Raw genomic sequence first — 22,307 nt, 5'->3', positions numbered from 1 at the left:
GAGATTCATGGAAAATTTAATCGAGCAGTGAAAATAAATATTTCAAAAAAATAAAAAAAGTTATTAAATTTATTAAAAATGTATAGTATGAAGACTTTATATAAAATTCGACGAAAAGTAAAAGAAAACTTACCGTTATATATATGGATTCATTTACATAGATAGTTTTACACTTTTCTATGATTTTTCTGCGATTATTAAGTTAGCATTTTAATTGTTGAATTTATTTATATATTTATATTTATTATGCATATAAATTTACGAATTAATCATTATATTTATCATATTAATTTAAAATATTATTTTTATTAATGTATGTTAATGATTGAAAGTTTTTACATTAAACATATATTTAGAAATTTTAATTTACTAAAATTTTAACATATGATCGACATAAATAGAATAAAATATGAGAATCATATTAGTAAAATATTAATGATAAAAAATTATGAAAATGTATAAAACTAAGTAGAAACGTTTATGGGCTGAAGTAGTACTTTAAATGGGCTTTGAAGTTGAGGCTTGGTGGAGGGGATAATGGGGGTTTCACAAAGTGAGCTTAGAAGCGGGTTGATATTCCTGGTCGGGCGTTGGAACCCGGATCTGAATTTGGAAAGACTTAAAATTTGGGGAGATGTGAGTGTGTTGAGTGGCTGGAGAAATTATTTTGCGTAGCTGCGATCGAATTGCTGAGTCAGGGGCTAGCGAGTTACTGAGTTCTTCATGGCTGATTTTCATACATCGACTCATAGAGCTAACTGGATCTTCTCGCCTCAAGAACTGGTAAATAATATGAAAGAAAAAAAGAGAAATTTCATTGTTTCTTAAATGTGAGGAAAAAACCAATTGTTTTTCTTTGCAATGTTTTTCCGTTTCCACTGTTTATATTGATTACAAGCTGCTGGTGTTAATGTTTTTTGCTTAATTTTCTTCATGGATGCTTTATTGATGTAAGAAGAGATTGAAAAGATAGAAAAGTAGGAATTGCAATTAATTGAGAACTTTCTCAAGTTTAAATTAGGTTCTTTTGTGTTTTGTTTTTAATTTTTTTTTTGCTGATATAGGTTGAGAAATACAAGGCTGCAAATCAAAGAGCAATACAAACACTGGAGAAGGTATGACAGAGTCCTTTCTTTTCAGTTTTGTATGTATGTCTATATGCGCGAGCTTGAGTGTGTGTTTGCATAGTGTACCTTCGGATTATCGTTTTAGTAGATTAGATGAAATTGGTGTTGAACTCCCTTCTTTACTTCCCATTAGAAGCATTTAAATGTTGTCAGTTGCAAACCACCATTATTGAAACCATTCCTAGTGGAAATTTTCTTTCTGGTGTTCATTTTATTGAAGCTGACTTGCTGATTTATTCTGAAGTATGGGACAACACAAATGGAAGTAGACGCTGATGGTTCACTATCATACCCTGAACCTATTGCAAGAGATAATGGTAAATGAAATTTTCTTTTACTTTTTAGTTCTATTGTGAGGTGCTAGGTCATCGAGCGTACCATGTAATATTTTGATTGTTCATGTCAGCTGACAAGCATTCTCGTCCAAAACCTCTTAACATTGAAGAAGAACAGTTCATGCGAGTGTTTTATGAGAACAAACTTCGAGAAGTTTGTAGTGCATTCTACTTTCCTAATAAAATTCAGGTACTTACTACCTTTTTTTTTTTTTTTTTGGATAATGGTCATACTATAAATAAATATGAGGCCATGATCAATGTGATTCTGTTTGTGGTTCATGTTTTGCAGGCAACTGCTCTAATTTATTTCAAAAGGTTTTACCTGCAATGGTCGGTCATGGAACATCATCCAAAACATATAATGTACGAGTCTTCTAAATCTCTTTCAGATACAAGCTCCAATGCTCTTTATCTCTGCATGTAATATGCTGGATGAGTCATTCTGATTTGCGCTTAAGAGTATGTTAGAAAAATGCATCATGTGCTATTTTAAAAATGTATGAAAATATCAGGTAAGCAACATACTGTTTGGAATTTGTATATTGTCCCTGACTTTGTCATTTCGTATGTGGTGGTGGAAGAAATGTTACTTTGACTGATAATCACCATTGAATACTAAACTTTCTTTAGAGAATAATGTAATTGTTAAATTGGAAAAGTTTCTTTATAACTCTAGGTTAACCTGTGTGTATGCGGCCTGTAAGATAGAAGAAAATCATGTGTCAGCAGAGGAGCTTGGTAAGGGGATTTCACAGGATCATCAAATGATTCTCAATTACGAGATGATAGTGTATCAGGTATGGCTACTGTTCTCCTTCCTTTTTCTTTTAGTCTTGCTTTTTTCTTTTGCTATTGCTTCTCAAAAGTACATAACTGGATTTGCAGAGTCTGGAATTTGATCTCATTGTTTATGCACCCTATCGTTCAGTTGAAGGTTTTGTCAATGACATGGAGGTGGGTTTGGTTACTGATTATCCTTTTGTTCTTCCTTCTATAGTTGTAAAATATATTTACAAGTAAATCTTAAGTTGTTATTTGGGGTAATCATTTGTTTTCCCTTTTTTGTTTACTCAATATTATTTATATCAGTAGTTAAAAAGTTAACTTTTGGAACCCTTAGTCTGTGGTCAATAATCAATATAATCATGAGCTAACCATCTTGGTGAACTGATACAAAGAAAAGGGGTTTTGTTATGATACCCTTTCTATTGCATTCTGCTCTGATTTAGTCTGTGCGATTCATTTTCCCCCTAATAATTAATGACAAAAGTGTTGGTTCTCTAGGAATTCTGTGGAGTAAAGGATGACGAAAATCAAATGCTGAAGGTAATATTTGTTATTGTCCTCTGGAATATTATGTTTGATAGCCCCATTCCTACTCATTTTCTGGAGAGTTTTCAATTTTTGGTTTGACATGCAATGGAGCTCCTATCTTTGAACTTTTGGTTAATCTGATCCAAACTTGTATCTTTATACTATCGTGGCTAGGGCATTGACTTAATGCTGGCAATATATAGCCTCCAAAATTACAAATGCCCGACTTTATCTTCCTAAGATGTTTTCTATGTGTCCAATTGACGTGTTAATATTGTATAGGATTTGCAAGAAACTGCAAGGTTGGAAGTTGACAAAATTATGCTTACTGATGCTCCACATCTTTTTCCTCCTGGCCAGGTACTCTTTATAGTTCAAACTCCATTTTGAGCGAATCTTTTGCCATATTTTGCTCAATTGATAGTCTACACAGAGAATATCTTTTGAGAAGGCCATATCAATTAGTTCTCATAAAAAAATTGGTTCTTTACTTGTGGATAATTTTTTTTTTCTTTAATTAATTTCACCTGAACAGAACTGAGTTTTAAATAGAAACTTTGTTGAAATTTTAGCATAACAAACCCCTCTTTCATGATCTATTATGAATATAAGCGTCCTATACTTGTTGTAATGTGCTAATTGTTATGCATGTTCTCATTTGCAATTGATCAAATCTGTATCATGGATTGATTGATCTTCCTATAATATGATTCTCATGGCTTTGCTTATCTGTTGCTATGTTACAGTTGGCATTGGCTGCTTTACGCAATGCGAATGAGATGCATAGAGTTCTCGACTTTGAGGGGTATGAGCTGCTTCATAATTCATGAATTTCTTTTAATTAGGAGTATGATAAATTAATATTTTACAATTTATTTCAAGTCTTTGTTGTGTTCTTTGCAGATACCTAAGAAGAATTCTTGCACGCCAGAATTCCGAGCACACCATTTTGCAGCTGATAGAATCTCTAGATGCTATAGATGCTTGGGTATAGTTCCATTGTGATTTGATTTTTGACGTAAATCCAGTTCAGCAATAAATCCGTACAAGGTTTCACTGATTCAATTATATACTTTGGCTGGCAACATATATAGGTTAGGAAATTCAAGTTCCCCACAGAAAAGGATATGAAGCACATAAACCGGAAACTGAAATCTTGTTGGGGGCATAGCTCGCATGACGAGTATGTTCCGTACAATTCACTCTATGTAGATACGAGATGTTTTTTTGTATACCTACTTTCTATGTGGATTCATGCTGATTATTGGTTTTGTAACAGCAGTAAGAAGCGGGAGAAGAAACGGCACAAATCCCATAAGAGTTTGAATGAAGCTCATAACGGACCATCCCTTGCTTAACCTCACATATTGGAATTACCTTTGTTCAATGAAGTCATTAGTTTGGTTTAACTCCTCTCGAGATTGGTCTATAGTCCATATTATCCCGTTACCAATCTGGTAGGAGGCCAACAATAACATGGTTGAACTGAGAGCAAGGGCTATCGAAACAACCCATTTTCGGTGACTATTGTGGCAGAGTTGGTTCATGTACGAGACATCAGCACATTCTGTATGGTGACCAGACCCTTTTGGAGAAGAACTAAATCCTATGGGGTTGCTGACAATAGGGCTCTGATTCCATATGATGGAACATAGGTTTTTGGTTACTTAGAAAGTGAATTATGGCATAGGACTTAGTATCTGTAACTTTTTCTCTCGAATTCTCCATCAAAGATGCTTTGTTCATTTTTATTACATTGAAGAAATGAAAAACTTATTGATTACCAATTTCTGATTTTTCATGCTGTAACTTTGACGCACTGTTTTCAGACTGGTCGGTTGGATCGATGGACACGTGAATTGATTGAATTGGTCGTGTGGACCGGTTGAACTAATTTTTATTTTATTATTTTAATAATTGATTAAATTAAATTGGACAAACAGGTGTGGCATGTCGAACTGATCAAATTAAAAATTGATAATCAATCTGACTGATTTGAGTACTCATATAGTTCTAAAAACTTGTTATTAATGATTTTGTAATCTTGAAAATGGAAATTGTAGCAAATCGAAACATGCTTAAATTGTCACTCACCTCCTGATTTTTCATAAATTATGCAAACATTCTGATTGCAAATTAATTTGAGGTAAAATTTATGTTTAATTTCCTAATTTAAGATGTAATCAACATATGAAATAAGAACAATCTTCAAAAGAGGCGCTAATCAAAATTGTTCCAAACGCTGTCGTTTAGCAAACCTCTTCCACCTTAAACCCAGAAACCTCTCTTTGCTTCAGCAGAAGCTTTCGATGGCGTGCTTCGTTTCCTTAAGCTTCTCAATTCCTCCTTGTTCTCTTCCAAACCCACTCAAGGTAACCCCACACCCTTTTGGTTCCTCCAAATTCTCTCCCTCAAAACACTTAATAATTCTCACTTCAAAAAATATGTGAACTCTTTTTTATTTGCTTTTTCTTGGTTAAATGTCTCTTTTTTTTTGTTTTTTAAACGTTTATTCAGGTTAGATATCCAAAGAAATCAGCTTCCTGCAGACTTCCAGGCCTGGGAATCACCAAAACAGGTTCTTTTTCTTTTAAAGCTTGCAGTCTATCCCATTTTTCAGAAACTTCAAAAGCACGATCCTTTTTTATATAATTCTCAGCCATTTTTATAGGAGTAAGCTACTAATGAACATAACATGTAAAATACAGTGAATTCGGATGTTGGGTTTAGGCTAGAACTTTGTCACTATAGAAATGCAGATAATTTATGGGCTGTGGTTTCTTTGAACTGCTGAAATGATGATGAACTTCTTCCTTTTTTGAGTTCACAGAACTAGGGATCGTTTATTTGATTAAACCTAAATTTGTGTGTTGTTTTAGCTATTTCTTTGTCCCTGTATTTTGAATAAAAGCTTGCTTGAGGCCTTGAGCTAATTCTGCAAGAGTTTCAAGTGGATTGGCGATGGGGTCCTGGAAGGTCACAAATTTAGCCTTCATCATTAGCCCACTTTAAAATGGATACTACATTTTTACAATCCTTTCTTTGGAGTTTCATCTAAGCTGTATAACTCAGCCAACTGAAATTCACAATATTGCTTAAAAGGTGAAACTAACATTCATAAGATGGATGAGAATGTGCAGAAGTGTTTAAAATGTGTCACTGAAGTTACTACTTTGATTTGCATACATTGTGACTGGATTTGGGTGTTTATTTTAGTCACTCCCTTGCTAGTATATATGCTTTTATAAACTGATATCATGAATTCCTACTTGCAGCATCCTATTTTCTGGCCCTCTGCAGCTCAAACACAACCATATATTCTGTCAATGGTGAACATTATCTGACTACAATGTCAAAGCCTTTTGATGAACTTGTTTCATGTAATTTGAATGCAAGTTCTTCTACCCGTATCGTTATAATGGGTTATTGGGTAGGACCTGATGATGATGATGGTTGGGGATTTGTAGAAGCGTCTATATGTCGATAGGGATAATCAATTCTTTGCAAACTTGCGTGAATCTGGTGTTTTCCAATTTTGTTCATCCTTTTCAGATACTTTACAGTTTTTAAGGAACAATATGTATAGCTTGGTAGGCATTGTTTACTACCAAAAGTAATGAAATTCTTGACATATGTTTTTGTTTTTCAAACTGTCTTTATATGCCATTAATCATTACCACATATTGAATGCAAGGGAAATTATTGCGGAAGGGATGAGTCCTTTGTTCATGCATTACTCTTCTATGGAGTTTGCCAAAACGATTCAAGGCTGCTAAAGGTGAAGTGGGCTCACAGGAAGCAGCTCTTTAGGCTCAGACTCCTATCAGTTTATAGGATACAATTCTAAATTCCATCCTTGTACAAAAATGTATGTTGCTTGGATTCGGGTACGACTTTGAGTTATGAGTATATATTTAGGGTTTAACTCCTCAATCGACTTAAACTCTAGACTAGGGACACGGCACAAAAGTGATGTGGACTCCCAATATTAAGACAAATAAGCAAACAAAACAAAATAGAATTAAACAAGTAGTTAGGTGTCATGATAATACACCTTACACTCTTAAAGGGAGGACTCAGGTTTGAACTTTGGAGGCAACATTATTAAGAGGAGGAGCCACGAACCTCAACTATAGAAGACTTGCTCTCAGTAACATCAATGATTGTGATTAATTTTAAACAATCTCATAGGATTTAATCAAATCTGCTCTTTCAGACATAATGGTTAAAACTACCTATAATCCCTCTTCAACTCAACTCATAAATAAGAGGATAATGCATTTTAGCACATTCGAATTCACGTTTTCTTGTATTGACAACAATATTCATGTCAATCGATGTAATATCCCGAATTAGGGCCTAATCGGAATAGTGGTTTCATGACCATAAATTCGAGATAGAAATAATTATTTTATAATTATTTTGAGGTTTATGATATGATTGCATGATTGTGTGAAAATTTCGTGATGAAATTCTATGCCTAAAGTGCTTAAATTGAAAGTAGGGACTAAATCGAATAAGTTGCAAAACTTACATTCTAGAAGTTTTTAGTATGAAATTGTTTTGGAATATTAATGAGGAGGTCTTAAATAGAAATTTGACCAATTTTAAGTTCATGGACAAAATTAGGACATGGAAGGAATTTTTGGAAACTTTAGTAGTAAGGGTATTTTAGTCATTTAGTTATTAAAATGAATTAAAAACAAAATTAAAAGCCAATTTTTGTCCATCTTCTTCATTAGGCCGAAATTTCAAGGGTTTCTCTATAGCTAGGGTTTGTTTCAAGCTTCCAAGCTCCATAATAAGTGATTCCAAGCCCCGTTTTTAATGATTTTTACGTTTTTGAGATCCCTTAACTCGATAAAGCTTATGTTAGCAATAATTTAACCTAGGGTTTATATTTGGAAAAATACCCATAGGTGAAATTTGTGTATTTTGATGTTTTATGATAGAATATGAAGTTTTAAATTATGTTAGACAACTTGTACTACTCGATTTTAAGCAAAAACGAGTAAAGGGCTTAATCGGTAAAAATACCTAATAGTCACAAGTACATGTTAGAGTGAGAATTTGATGTTGCCATAGAAGAGAAAAGTGATCAGCATGTTGTAAAACATAAGAATAAGGAATAAAGTTTAATCCGAGCCTAGGGGCAAAAATGTAAATATGCAAAAGTTTAGGGTAAAATTGTAATTTTGCCAAAATTTGAGTTAAGGATTAACTTGATAATGTGAGTATTAAATAAGCTAAATGTGTTATTTTAGATTAAGAAAGACGTGGAATCGACTTCAATCGAGGAAAAGAAAAGATTGTGGACTAAATTGCAAAATCTTTGTATTTTGGTACCAAGGTAAGTTCATGTGTAAATAATGTAGCATAATGGTTATTTTTAAGTTATTGATGTTAATTATATGTTATGCTGAATTTTATTATGAAATGTATGCTTTGTGGTTAATTTCAAATAATATGTAAATTATTTTAACTACTTGTTAAATATAATTGTTACCGAGTATTGATTTCGGCATTCTACGGAAGACGGCAAGGATAAGTGTTCGAGGAAAAAGCCCGTTTAAACCTTAGGAATAGATTAGGATACAAGTGACATGTCACTAGGATGGTTGAGCATCCGAACTCGTTGAGTTGAGTCCGAGTTCACTTATGGATGCGAATGTCCGAACTCGTTGAGTTGAGTCCGAGTTCGTGAGATGTAACTAGGCATCCGAACTCGTTGAGTTGAGTCCGAGTTCACTTATGGATGCGAACGCCCGAGCTCGTTGAGTTGAGTCCGAGTTCGCTTATGGGCGGGTTACATGATTGCTTGATTGCATATATGGCACTTATGTGCAAGTTATCCATGTATCCGAATTATATTCCGATGTGTTCAATGGGTAAAGTTCTACTCAAATGGAGGAATATTCGAGATGTAAAGAGACGTATTGGTAAGTGATGTGAAATGGATATTTTGGACAGGTATGTATTTAACCCTCGGGTTGAGTATTGATACAACTACGATAAGGTAATAAGATGATGAAAATGATTAAAATGTGATATGTGTTTTAGTGATACATGCTAATGTTGATTGGTATGACTGTTTGTTATGTTACTTATTATTTGCATATGAACTTACTAAGCATTTATGCTTACTCCCTCCTTCTTACTCATTGTAGTTTTGGACAAGCCAGCTCAAGAGTCGGGATAGGTCAAGGCTCACCACACTATCCGGAAGACTTTTGGTAAATGGCTTGTAAATTTAAGTATGGCATGTATAGCAATATACCTATTTTGTGTAAATGATCTTATGGTATGGTTGTGGAATGGTTGAGGAAATGCTTGATCATGATAAATTATGAAAATGGTTAGTGTAGATTATGTTTGATGTTAAGGAAAACTATTAAGATACTTAGTGCATTAAAACTCATAAAAAGGATGAAATTTGCCATAAACAGAATACTGCAGCAACACTGATGCGAGTTTGAAAATTTACTAAAAATCATATCAATTGAATTTGGTGATGGACTACATATCAAATTGAAGCTTATTATGTCTAGTTTCACATGAAATAAATGAAACAGGTAAAGGAATTATATATTAGAAGATATTTGAATTTTAGTGAAACAGGGTCATAGCAGTTTCTGAATCCCCTGTTCCAACTTTAGAAATTCACCATAAATTGTAAAGATATAATTAGGTAGTGTATTTTATATTCTCAGAATCCTTATTGAGTCTAGTTTCAGGAGAAATAAACCTCATAGTCATATGGATTTTGTACAGAGAGAAATGTGGTTCGTAGTAAACAGAGGTCAGACCAGTCAAGTCCTGAAACAGGGGTAACTTTAACTAATAAACTGTACTAATTGGCCCAACAAAAAATTCTAAAAAAAAATTAGTAGATAGGTATATGAGTCTAGATTTAGGGAAAATTTACGGATCTTGATTTCGAGTTTCGTAACTCGAGATATGATTTTTCTTGTGACTGTGATGCAAGTAGCTTAAAAGCTGTGAATGTAGAAATAAATAATCCAAAGTTCTAAATATGTTAAATTAAGCTTAGTAACACCTCATACTCGACTCCGGCGACGGTCTCGGGCGTGGGGGCGTTACAATCGAACTAAGACTCAATCAACAATTGACTTGCAAGAATTAAAACAAAAACATTAATCGAGCAGCCATTATTAGTAAATTTAACTCAACTTCAAATTCATCGGAAAATTATATATATATATATATATATATATATATATATATAAAAAGATATAAAAGTTTTGATAGATGAGAATTAGTAAAATTAAAAAATAAAAAAATTCCAAAATGAAAAGTTTTGCCAAGGTTTTGAAGAATGGTCAAAATTGTGAAACGAACTTCCTAACATATTTGGACCTCACAAACATTTTAATTTAATTTGACGAGCTTTGCTTCTAATGATTAGTTGATTAAGTAAAATAAAGCTTTGTGAGTTGTTGATTTTTAAATTTTGTGTAAAAAAGATCCGGGTAGAAAATATGAGTTATATGTATTTAAAAATAATTTATATTTAATTATACAAATTTCATCAATTATATATAAATTTGAATTTAAAATATATTATTTGGAATTAAAATTATTTTAGGCCTCTCAGTTTCTTTTTCTTGCTTTTCGAGATTTCAATTTGATTTTCTTTTATCTTTATTCCATTTGATTTCTTTTTCGCTTAATTCACAATTTGCTTTTAAACTATATTTATTTTTCCACAATTTAGAATCTGAACTACCTCAAATTCCTAATTTGCTATCTAAAGTAGTCCTCTTTTTATTTTTTAATTCATTTTTGATAGATTTTTAAGAAAATTATAATCAAAGCGCCACGTGGTGCTTTTATATAAAAAATAATATTTTTTATTAAAATATATACAAATTAAAAATATAAAAATAAAAATAAACATATAAAAATTTAAAAAATATATATAAAATCTAAAAACATAAATTACAAAAACATGACAATTGAAAAAGTTAGTTGGAATTAATAATATTATTAAAAATGTAAAAAAAGTTTGTCAAAAGTTTAGAAAAAGTTTTAAAACAATTTTCTTTATATAAAATTCTAAAATATAAAATTTTAAAAAGTATTTAAACTTTAAGTTTTTTTATTAATTCATTTATTTGTTGCACATATGATTTGTTAAACTTAAGGGATATTTGGTCCAATGAAATGGCTATACCATTATAAGTCTATTACAAGTCTATTTTGCAAGCCCACAGAAATAGCTGTTTGGTTTAATGGAATACACCATTCCGAGCTTATGCAGAGAAATTTGGTGATTCCTATTCCCTCCCCTCTCCACTGATGATTGATTCGGTGCTTGAAGAACCTTATCTTACCCTCACCAAATTCTCACCTCAAAAACACTCAAACGAAAGTCATTCTTTGCTTCCTTCGACTCTAGCACACCTCCCCTTCATCCAGTGTCCTTCAGATAAACATTTCTCCCTTTCGTTGTTCCTTTCGTTTTCCTTTCTACCATTTTTTCTTACCCACAAAATTTTTCTGCCTCTTTTTGTTACTGCTTCCTTTACCATTTCAGTCCCTGTTGTTACTCTTCTTCCTTTCACCATCATCTCAGATATTTTTTTTATTAAATAAAATCTTTGAGATCTTGGATCAGAATTTTTATCCTACCAAGCTTTCAGTGAGTTTACCCTTTTTACCTCTCTTTTGATCTTTTTTTTCATGTAAATCAAAACCTCATTTTGTTTGAATTTTTTTGAATTCTAGGTTTTGATAATGGGTGAGTGTTTTCCTTGTTTTGGATCATCGAACAAGGAAGGCAGTAATGGTGGGGGCAGTGTGAAAAAACTGAGCAAAAAGGATTCAACTAAAGACAGCTCAGTTGGACAGCCTCATCATGTTAACAGAGTTAGTTCAGGTAAAATGTTTTTTCTTTTTCTTACCTAAATTTCACTCTGTTTTATGCATCAGCTGGAGAATATTGAAATCTCTGTTTTTTATGAGTTTGTTTCAAGTTTTCGATGACATTTAATTGTTAGAATATGTTGCTGGTTTGATCTGATACATTTATGGTTGTTTTAGGGTGTTTGATCGATTTAGATGGTTTATCAATATATCTTTGAGTGTTTATATGAATTAATAGTTAGTGATTCTTTTGTTGGTAAAATAGTTTGAATTCTACTTTGATGAAGGGCTTCGTGACTGCTCAATATGGGTATGTATCTTGCACAAGTATGGGTAGAATTTTCGAAGTTTTTTCATATATTTGGAGGTCATATATTCATATCCACGTGTTGGAAAAGGGTACTTAAAAGAAGAATAAAGAATCCATGCTACATAGTTTGTAAATCTAGTTTTAGGTTTAGGAATGCAGATTTTAAAATTTTATCTTCACATATTAAATATTTTAAGTAACTGAAACCATCTAATTATTAATTTAATTAGAGATAATAAAGTCAATCTATGATTAACAATAATATTTTGTAAAATGATCCAAAAGAATATTTATAATAATTTTAAATTCAATTTATTTATCGGGAAAAATTAGTATATTAATCTATGGTTTAAATGCTATGTTTTGTTTATTAAAATTGGATCAAATTGATGAATTGAATTTATTCTATTGGTATTATAAAATTGAGAAAAATAAATTAATAAAAATAGTAAATGTTAATTTGTTTATGTTATTTCATGTATCTAGTTTATGAAACTTTGGTGGTGTTTGAATTGTTTCTTGTATTGTACTAGACTTGTTAAATTATAATTTATTTTCTTTTGATTCATCATGTGTTATAATAATTTTGTAAACCACCAATCTTTTGATTCATAATATTGAACTTAATTTTAATTTGCATTTTTTCTTGAGATAATTATGTTAGGTTTTTCACAATCAAGTGTTTCTTCCCAAAATTCTCGAGGAACCAAAAGGAAATGGGTTCCAGAAAAAGATGTTGCGTTGGTTGCCTGTATGGTTGACTTGCACAATGTTGGAACCTTTAATGCATATATGGGATTCAAAGCCGGTTATTTAAATGAGCTAGAAAAAATGCTAGAAAAAGTTATACCCCATGTTATGTTGAAGGCTAAACCTAATCTTGAATCGATGATTAGGACATTGAAAAAGGATTGGACAATCGTTTATGACATGCTTAGTGGAAAAAATAATAGCGGCTTTGGTTGGGACGAGCATAGGCAGCTTGTTATTGCTGAAGATGCTGTGTGGAACTCATATATAAATGTAAGAATTATTTCAAGTCTTTATTATCTTGTTTTGACCAAACTTATATCTAATATGGATTCCTTATTTTTTATAGTCATAAAGAAGCCGGTCAATTCAAACATTATAGTTTTTCTTATTATGACCAACTTACTGCCATTTACGCAAAAGATCGAGCCACTGAAAAAGATGCTCAAACAACCGCTGATATTATTGAAGAAATAGATGTTGAGGATGTAGCTACTACAAATACTCATGAAGAAAGAAACGATTTCAATGGATGTGAAGCTGATGTTTCTTTGGATAACATGGATCTTTCAGCTACACAATCGCAACCACCTAGAAACCAAAGTGATTTCACATTTTCAAAGAAGAAAATAAAATATTTCTGATGCAAGTGATCATATTTCTTCTACTTCATTTACTGATGTTGTCACTTTATTGGCAGAAAACATACGGACCGTTAGCCTTGAAATCAGTAGTATTATTGCCTTCGAAGTGCTAATTCAACAAAAGTCAGAAATGACCATTCAAGAAAGTGCTTTAAAATTATATCCAACCTTATGTGAAGTAGACGGTTTAACTGAGGATGAGCGCTATCGCGCGTTGAGCAAAATTTCAAACCATCTAATGTAAATGCTTATTTTCTTTAGTTTACCTTCTTCTGTGCGATTGGAATGGGTTAGAAGATTTCTTGCTAATCATTAAAAATCATGGTTGTGTTGATGATATTTTGGTAACTTTTTGTGTTTGTAATATTTGGATGGTATAATGACATGATAGAATGTCATTATAATGTTGTAACTTTTTTATGTTGTAAAATTTAACATATGGATTATAACATATAAGCTAATGAAATCATATAACTTTTGTTAATATATGAATATTATGTTTGGATGTGAAATATAATTCTAGAGCTATTTATTACTTTTAATATTTTGTTTTTATAATAGAATAATTAAATTATTTGTTTCACGAATGATATTTTAGCACAATAAATATGTGTTGCAGTTTAAAAATAATAAAGTAGGTTATATATTATTTTTATAATATTATATATTATGATTTTTAATTCATATAATAATAATTATGTTAAAATATGATTAAATTATTTTTTTATTTTTATTAAAACATATTCAACAATAATTTTATTAAAATTTAATAACAATAACAATAATTATCTATCTAAAAAATTGCTAAGGGTACTTTGGTCATTAAACCCTTTACCTTATACTATTACAACATCTATTCTATTCAACCAAATACAAGAATTTATTACATCTCTATTTCATTCCATTCAACCAAACAATTGAATTACTGATTACAGTTTTATTCTAGTACAACTCTATTCAATTACAGCCTTATTTTATTACAGTGAACCAAACGTAACCTTAAATTATTGAACTACTATTTGAATTGTTGATATGTTAATTACCAAATCAACCATTTAGCGAAAAGGATTAATAGTGTTTCTTAATTGTTAACTTTTAGTTTTCCTAAATTTTAAACAGCAAATTTTGAAAAATTAAAGTAGATTTTTTTATTGTTGTTTAATGAGCTCTTAGTATGATCTAGTGAACAAAATATAAGGTGCATTTTACTGTGTTTGTTGCATGGAAAACAATTTGATTAATAGATATATATATTATTGAAAAATATTTACATCAATAATTTAATAAATATATATTACAATTTATAAATATTTAATAATAAATATTTTATAATATAAAATATAAATATTTCAATTATATAAATATGAGTATTTATTTAAATTATGGTTTACTTCATTTTTCCTTTCAATTTTAATGTATCTTTTCATATATATATATATATATATAATATATGTAGTTTAAACTAAATTTTAATTAGATATTATTTATTATTAAATTTATATATAATGCTAATTATTATAAAATATCATTTTAGCCTCTGTCAGGCACTTAGCTCCGTTCCTAAAGACAACCTTAGGTTTTGGGCACCAACAAATTAATGATTAAGGTGGTGATGATCTTACACCATAAATACGAGAATACAATTTCAAATTGTGAAAAGTGCATTTATTGAGAAAATTTTATTTAAATGATTGTAGTTGAATTTGGATTAATCTCAAGTTTTGAGATGATAGAGAGCTAGCTTTTCATATTTTTGTATTTTATTTTAATGAATTTTGGACATTTATGCAACGAATTTTGATATTTTATTGTTTATTTTCTGCAATAAATGTTCAAAAGGTTGAAAAACAAGTTCAGATGGGATTGCATAAAAAATTTGGTATGAAAACAAAAGTTGGCGTATAACACTTTTAGATTTTAATATTATTTTATTTTAATAGTTATTATTTGTATTTGGAAAGACATTTTCAGAGATCAATTAAAATTAAATTTATTTTAAGAATTTTTTTGCTTGATTTTCTATTTATTTTTATTTGCTACATTTTGGAAGGAGGCGTAGGCCTTGTTTTAGTTTTTTCTTTTTTTTTGATAATTATTGGTATTTTCATTCGTTTTAAGGTTTAAGCATAGTCCTATTCGGGTCGGAGGTGGTATTCAAGTAAAGTTCTCCTAATAATATCAACTCTAAGATTTGAATTTAATTTAAATACTTGGAAAATAAGTCCATACCCACTTTTTACAACCACCTATTTTAGGTTTTAATATATATATATATATATATATATATATATATATATATATATATATATAATCATTCGGTATGGACGACAGGAGGAGGACAACCATTGTTTGGCACTAAAAATTCTTTACTTTTATATTATTTATTTTTCTTTTCTCTTTCCAATTTAAGTGTCATTCTTCAATTATGAATAGTTAAATTTTTTTTTGAAATAATTTGACTGGATTTTATTAACTAAATAAGAAAAGAAAACAGAAGTAGTTTTAAGAGAAAGGCCCACAATTAAAGAAAGAAATGACTTGAGTTCAAAATCGAAAGATAAAATAAAACAGGAACTAATATTTAATCCAGTCAACATCGGCAACTGGTCTCCACTAGATGTTGCCTTTTCGCATCTCTGTACCAACACTCAATCAGTAGTCAGTTACAAAAATCTTCCAGTTTCTTCTACCACTTCCTTTTTAGATTCGCATGAAAAACCCTTTCAGCTGTTTGAGGCTACATTCATTTCGTCTTCTTTGCGTCAACAACTTCATCACCATCCTCTATCAATCTCTGCTTCTGTGATTTCTGGGCCGGCTGTTTGACGTTTAGGGTAGGTAAGCTCTCCCATTTTTAGCCCTTTTGAAGCCAAATTGTGCGCCTGTTCGTTTGCTAATCTATTCACATGTTGGAAATTACTCTGATGGAAAAACTTGCTCATTTCTTTAATGTCTTGGATGTAGGAACCTATTACCAATTTATCCTTTGTTGTGCTTTTGGCTTTCTTGATCACTGTCAAGGAATCACTTTCAATAACAACAAATTTTAGTCCCAAGTCCCTACCCAAACTAATCGCTTGTAAACATGTAATGACTTCGGCTGCAGAGCCTGAAGGTATGTTCTCATTAATTATGGATTTTGTGATGACCTCGTTTCCATTGCTATCTCTTACAATGATTCCTGATCATGATTTGTTTGCTTTGAGGTTTACTGTAATAGCCTAAATTTTCAGTGGTGTCGGAACAGTGATTCGAGATCACTAAATCCGAAAAATAAGTAGAAAATATTAATAATTTAGTGAATATAAGTTAAGTGTGAAGTTAGGAAAATTTTTGAAATAGCGAATAGTGTACTAGAAATAAAAATTAAAAAAAAATTAAATTAGAATCAAACGAGATATGGAGAGTTTGAAAATTTTTAAACGAGCCATAAATATTTTTATAAATATTTATGGAGTGTTAATAAGTTAGTATTAAAGTTTCGTCAAGAAATTTTAAAGTTTCGATAGTTAATTGAATAAAAAGGATTAAATTGTAACAAATGTAAAATTATGGGAAATGATTAAATAGCTTAAATGATAAAAGAAAGAGGGTTTAAAAGGCAAATAGACCCAAGGTCTATTTGGGCTGGACGGCAAGGTGCATGAAATCAGCAGGAAAATTGATAAATTAAGGGCAAAATTGGAATATTGCAAAATTTACTTAATAAACTAGGACTAAAGTGGAATTATCTAGAATTCTCATTATTTTTCTGCATTCTCATCAGAAAAAACACAATAGCAGGGTTTTCTTAAGCTATTTTTTCATATTTTTACTGCAAGTAAGTTCAATTCTTGATTATTTCTTGAAATTTTTGTGTTTTTATGACTTTTACAACTAGGTCCACTTGTTGAATACATTAGTTTTTGATTCTATGAAAGAAATTGGAAGTTGTTATGAATATGTGTTGGAAGTATATGATGATTTAGTATGGAATTAGAGTTTTAAATTGTTTATATGCTGATTTTATTGAAAGAATTGAATAGAAAGTGAATGTTTGGGACCTAATGGTGAAAGAGTTTGAAGTTAGGGTTTTATGTGGAAATTATGAATTTAAATAATTGTGAAATAACTTATAATGTCTAGGTAAAGCATTAATTGGGAAAAATTAGCTTCATTGAGGGATTAATTGAGCAAGGGCTGAATTGTATGAACTGTGAAATTTGGGGCAAAAATCGAAATCAACATTTGCACTAAAACAGTTTTGGACAGCAGCAGTAGTCTAACTTTGAAAAATCACCATAAATTTTAGAAATCGAATTAGAAGATTAAAAAAATATGAATTAAATATTATTGAGTCTAGTTTCTCATAAAAGAAACAGTGTAAGCAACGGAATTGTAGATCATGAGATATAATAGATTTTGTGAGACAATGTCAGAATGATTTCGGGTTCCCCTATTTTAATTTTGGAAAATCATAAAAAATTGAAGAAAAATAATTAGGAGCTTAAATTTATATTTTTAAAATCCTTAATGAGTCTATTTTCAATAGTAACAAATATGGACATCATCCAAATTCTGTACGAAGAGATAATTAATTTTTAGTGAAGAAGGGTCGAAATTGTCAGACAGCAGAATAGGGGTGACTTTAAAGAATAAACTGTATTTATTGGCTAAATCAAAAATTCTAAAAATTTTATGATAAGAAGATATATGAGTCTAGTTTCAGGGAAAATTTGTAGCTAAAGATAAAAATAATTTAGTGACTATGGCACCGATGGACAACATTGGAATATACATAAGTAAACAATTAAATTATAGAGAATATTGCTTATAAGCGGGTTGAAGATGAAGTCAATACTGATAATTGAATGATTTTACAATGATAGATCAAGAACCCGAAGCAAGTCGAGGAAAAGAAAAAGTAGCTGATTAGTCCTTGAACTTTCAAAAATTTTACAAATCGACCCAGGTAAGTTCATATGGTTGAAGTTTAATGATTATATGTAAATTTTATGAATTATATAATGTATGATGAAATATATTTATTGATGAATAGAGAATAAGATAACAACCCAAAAATCAAATAAATGATCAAATTGAGCGGAACGTCGGATTTGAGTACTTCTGATCAGTGACAAGTGATAAGTGGTAGCCTCAGCTACACTTATCTGATCAGTGATAAGTGACAAGTGATAAGTGGTAGCTTTAGCTACACTTATCTGATCAGTGACAAGTGATAAGTGATAAGTGGTAGCTTTAGCTACACTTATCTGATAAGTGATAAGTGATAAATGTGATCAGTGTAAGACCGTGGCAGGACTATGACTTCAAAACGTGATAAGTGATCATATGCAAGACCATAGTTATACTATGGCAAAGTGAAAGTGAAGTACTCAATTTTTCATAACCGTTCCCTAATTTGGTTGAAGAATGATATGTGACAAACGGGCCAAAAAAAATTAAAGGAAATGGATGAGTGGTAGTAAGTTTATACAAGGGAACTCACCAATGACTGTGGTTGATAGGTGAACTTAATAGTTGTGTATATTGTATAAGGTATAAATATTTGGTAAGATTTATGTTTTATGCCTATGAACTTACTAAGCTTCTATAAGCTTACTTGAATGTATTCAATGTCTCTTGTAGATTGACGTGGAAGAATACGTAGGATCAGATCAACACAGAGGATCACACTATCCAGATTATCTCCGGTAGCTTTTGTAAATTTCCTTTTTGATTTATATGGCATGTATAAGGTTTGATGATTATATAAATACTAAGACTTGTTTAATGAATATACATTAAAGTAAAGAATGATGAATATGTTAAATAGTATAATTATAATGTAGTATAATTTGGTATCAAATTGATTGAAATGAATTGGTTGGTTGGATTGGTCTCGGTTTTAAAATTTGTCGGGAAGGTTAGATATTTATAAAGGGGTTATATTGAGCAAAAAAAAAAAACTTTGGGATTTTGCGAAAAATTCCTTATGTTTCGATTTAATTCTGGTTTGGTCTCGAAGTATGTTTTGGGCTTAGGAGGCCATCTAAAGGACGCCATGACATGTTTTAGTAAATGAATAGTATTTAACTCGTATTAATAGAAAATTAATTCGGTAAACTCTGGTAATGCCTCCTACCCTATTCCGGCGACAAATACGGGTAAAGAGTGTTACATTTAGTGGTATCAGAGCCTGATTTATCCAGTTCTCGGAACATGTGTTATGTGTAAAGTGTTTAGAAATACATGCCATATAAATCTGTGATAGTGTGATGTGTATGATCCGATCTAATCTTTGTCATTTTTATAGATACTCTCCGATTATAAAGATGTCAGATAGACCTAAACGCACTGAACAGGAGGAAGCTAATAGTAGAGTGCAGACTTCTGAACAAGGAACAAGTAGTGATATTCTAATTTCTATGATGCAAGAGCGAGAACTTAAAAATATGATTTATAGAGTTATGAATTAGTGGTATAAGGAGATGGTACAAGAAAGAAGTCAGGCTCAACCACCTCCTCCCTCTACTGCACCACCTGTGGTACCTCCGATTGCTCCTCCACCGCCTTCAATAATTGAAACTAGTAAATGTTCTCCGATTGAAAAGCTTAGAAAGTTTGGAGTTGAGGAATTTTGAGGGAGATCAGATGATGACCCTGTAAAAGCTGAGTATTGGCTATAGAGTTTGGTAAGAATTTTTAAACAGATGGCTTGTTCTCCGGAGGATTATCTACGATGTGTTGTCTCATTGTTAAAAGAAGAAGCATATAACTGGTGGGAAATTGTGGAAGCTGTAGTACCTGCAGAGAAGCTTACTTGGGAATTTTTCCAGAACAAGTTTAAAAAGAAATATGTGGGGAAAAGATATCTAGACAAGAAAAATAGAGAATTTCCTGATCTATGGCAGGGAAATAAGTCAGTGGTTGAATACGAAAGAGAATTTGTTTACCTCAGCAAATATACTCGAGACATTGTACCTACTGAAGAAGAAATATGTATCAGATTTGAAGAAGGGTTAAATGATGAGATTAGAATGATGATTGGGGCTAATGAAATACGAGAGTTCGTTGTTCTGTCAGACCGTGCTCAAAAGCTCGAAGAAGTAAATAACAAAAAAATACAGCGAGATCGGAAAAATAAAGAGTCATTTAAAAGAGGTGCTTCTAAGTCATTTTCAGATTTGCCGTTGAAGAAATCTAGAGAAGAAATTAGTCGAACTACATCGGTGCCGGGAAGATTGGGTAGAGGTGATCAAGACAATCTGATTTCAGGGTATTTGATAGACCTGTAGTAAGTGTGAGCAATGTTCAGAATACTCCCCGACCTAAGTGTCAATATTATGGAAGACATCATTTCGGTGAATGCAGAACTAAGATGTGGGCTTGTTATAAATGTAGGGCTACTGATCATCTTATTCGAGATTGTCCCTAGTTGCAAAAAGATGAAGTGGATCAGAAAGAGATACAGAGAACCACTCCCCAAAGAAGTAGAAGTTTGGGCCAGAGCAGTGCTACAGGGGCTACCCGTTCAGCTATGAGAGAACCAGTTAGTCAATCAGAGAATAGAGCACCAGCACGTACCTATGCCATTCGAGCAAGGGAAGAGGCTATGGCTCCTGATGTAATTGCTGGTATCTTCTATCTTTATGGTGTTACTGTTTATGCATTAATAGACCCAAGGTCTACTCATTTATATATTTTCACTATGCTAGCATCTGAAAAGAAATTATCTGTTGAGTCCACTGATTATGATATACAAGTCACTAATCCATTAGGTCAAAGTGTGATGGTTAATTTAATATGTCGTAATTGTCCAATAAAAGTGAAAGACTGTGAATTCCCTACTGATTTGATGTTGTTACCTTTTCGGGAATTTGATATTATTCTGGGGATGGATTGGTTAACAAAACATGACGCTGTAGTGAACTGTCAGGAGAAATGGATTGATTTGAAAAATCAGACAGGAGAAATGATTTTGGCTGAGTTTGGAAATATGAAAGATAATGTCCGAATTATTTCAGCCTTTTCAGCTCAAAAGCTAATACAAAAGGGTAATGAAGCATATTTAGCTTATATTCTTGATGCTCGGGATTCTGAATCAAAGTTGAAATAGTTGCCAGTTGTTAATGAATTTGATGATGTGTTTCCTGAGGAATTGCCGGGTTTACTGCCAGATCGTGAAGTTGAGTTTGTGATTGATGTGATCCCGAGAACAGCTCCAATATCCATAACACCATACAGAATGGCACCGACGGAATTAAAAGAGTTGAAGACTTAGTTGCAAGAATTGTTAGATAAAGGGTTTATTAGACCGAGTACATCTCCTTGGGGTGCACCTGTTTTGTTTGTGAAAAAGAAAGATGGTTCGTTGAGATTGTGTATAGATTACAGACAGTTAAATAAGGTTACAATCAAGAACAAATATCCTTTGCCCCACATTGATGATTTGTTCGATCAATTGAAAGGTGTTGCTGTGTTTTCAAAAATAGATCTTCGATCTGGGTATTATCAGCTGAAAGTTAAAGAATGTGACGTGCCAAAAACTGCCTTCAGAACTCGGTATGGTCATTATGAGTTTCTGGTAATGCCATTTGGTTTAACTAATGCTCCTGCTGCATTTTTCAACCTTATTTGGATAGATTCGTGGTTGTATTTATTGATGATATACTAATCTATTCGAAGACCGAGTCTGATCATGCACAACACTTGAGAAGTGTGTTACATACTTTGAGAGAGAAGCAGCTGTATGCAAAGTTCAGCAAGTGTGAATTTTGGCTACATGAGGTTGGATTTCTGGGTCATATTGTTTTAGCTGAAGGAATTCGAGTAGATCCAAGTAAAGTGTCAGCAGTGGTGAATTGGAAAACTCCAAAGAACATAACAGAAATGCGGAGTTTTCTGGGATTAGCGGGATACTACCGCCGATTTGTTAAAAATTTTTCAATGATTGCCT

General features: G+C 31.6%; 3 protein-coding genes across 8 annotated transcripts; all 3 read left to right on the top strand.

Moving 5' to 3' along the window:
* The first annotated feature begins 509 nt into the window (after positions 1–509).
* LOC108470584 (cyclin-H1-1) lies at positions 510–4,566 on the top strand. Of its 3 annotated transcripts, none has more exons than XM_017771936.2 (13): positions 510–783; positions 1,065–1,115; positions 1,372–1,444; positions 1,534–1,652; positions 1,755–1,828; positions 2,142–2,262; positions 2,351–2,419; positions 2,750–2,791; positions 3,062–3,139; positions 3,526–3,584; positions 3,683–3,767; positions 3,874–3,962; positions 4,062–4,566. In XM_017771936.2, the coding sequence occupies exons 1-13, from the start codon at positions 724–726 to the stop codon at positions 4,135–4,137; spliced, it is 996 nt and encodes a 331-aa protein (XP_017627425.1). In that variant the 5' UTR covers positions 510–723; the 3' UTR covers positions 4,138–4,566. The 3 variants fall into 3 exon arrangements, with proteins under 3 accessions (XP_017627425.1, XP_017627424.1, XP_052878225.1); XM_017771935.2 differs by having other exon boundaries at positions 4,059–4,566; XM_053022265.1 differs by having other exon boundaries at positions 729–783; positions 1,348–1,444; positions 4,059–4,566.
* Positions 4,567–4,983: 417 nt separating this feature from the next.
* On the top strand, positions 4,984–6,429 carry LOC108470585 (uncharacterized). The gene is made up of 3 exons (XM_017771937.2): positions 4,984–5,151; positions 5,297–5,357; positions 6,055–6,429. Exons 1-3 carry the CDS (start codon positions 5,089–5,091, stop codon positions 6,264–6,266), a joined length of 336 nt encoding a protein of 111 aa, XP_017627426.1. The 5' UTR covers positions 4,984–5,088; the 3' UTR covers positions 6,267–6,429.
* Positions 6,430–10,974: 4,545 nt separating this feature from the next.
* LOC108470371 (uncharacterized) lies at positions 10,975–13,843 on the top strand. Of its 4 annotated transcripts, XR_008273763.1 has the most exons (5): positions 10,983–11,441; positions 11,528–11,678; positions 12,640–12,998; positions 13,075–13,328; positions 13,426–13,843. XR_008273763.1 is itself a non-coding variant. In XM_017771642.2 (4 exons), the coding sequence occupies exons 2-4, from the start codon at positions 11,537–11,539 to the stop codon at positions 13,078–13,080; spliced, it is 507 nt and encodes a 168-aa protein (XP_017627131.1). In that variant the 5' UTR covers positions 10,983–11,441; positions 11,528–11,536; the 3' UTR covers positions 13,081–13,843. The 4 variants fall into 4 exon arrangements, 1 of the variants encoding a protein (XP_017627131.1); XR_008273764.1 differs by having other exon boundaries at positions 10,975–11,441; positions 12,872–12,998; positions 13,075–13,843; XR_001869311.2 differs by having other exon boundaries at positions 12,627–12,998; positions 13,075–13,843.
* Positions 13,844–22,307: the final 8,464 nt, after the last annotated feature.

Source organism: Gossypium arboreum, chromosome 11 (genome assembly GCF_025698485.1).
Source record: "Gossypium arboreum isolate Shixiya-1 chromosome 11, ASM2569848v2, whole genome shotgun sequence".
Lineage (NCBI taxonomy): Eukaryota > Viridiplantae > Streptophyta > Magnoliopsida > Malvales > Malvaceae > Gossypium > Gossypium arboreum.
Note: the sequence above shows the minus strand (reverse complement) of the source record. Positions and strands in the feature narration are given on the sequence as shown.

Bases quoted from the DNA above. Each gene is read 5' to 3' on its own strand.
- LOC108470585 (XM_017771937.2), top strand. From the start codon at position 5,089: ATGGCGTGCTTCGTTTCCTTAAGCTTCTCAATTCCTCCTTGTTCTCTT. The intron at 5,152-5,296 runs GTAACCCCACAC...ACGTTTATTCAG, and splicing joins CTCTTCCAAACCCACTCAAG to GTTAGATATCCAAAGAAATC. The intron at 5,358-6,054 runs GTTCTTTTTCTT...TCCTACTTGCAG, and splicing joins CCTGGGAATCACCAAAACAG to CATCCTATTTTCTGGCCCTC.
- LOC108470584 (XM_017771935.2), top strand. From the start codon at position 724: ATGGCTGATTTTCATACATCGACTCATAGAGCTAACTGGATCTTCTCG. The intron at 1,116-1,371 runs GTATGACAGAGT...TTTATTCTGAAG, and splicing joins CAATACAAACACTGGAGAAG to TATGGGACAACACAAATGGA. The intron at 2,792-3,061 runs GTAATATTTGTT...AATATTGTATAG, and splicing joins ACGAAAATCAAATGCTGAAG to GATTTGCAAGAAACTGCAAG.
- LOC108470371 (XM_017771642.2), top strand. From the start codon at position 11,537: ATGGGTGAGTGTTTTCCTTGTTTTGGATCATCGAACAAGGAAGGCAGT. The intron at 11,679-12,639 runs GTAAAATGTTTT...TAATTATGTTAG, and splicing joins TGTTAACAGAGTTAGTTCAG to GTTTTTCACAATCAAGTGTT.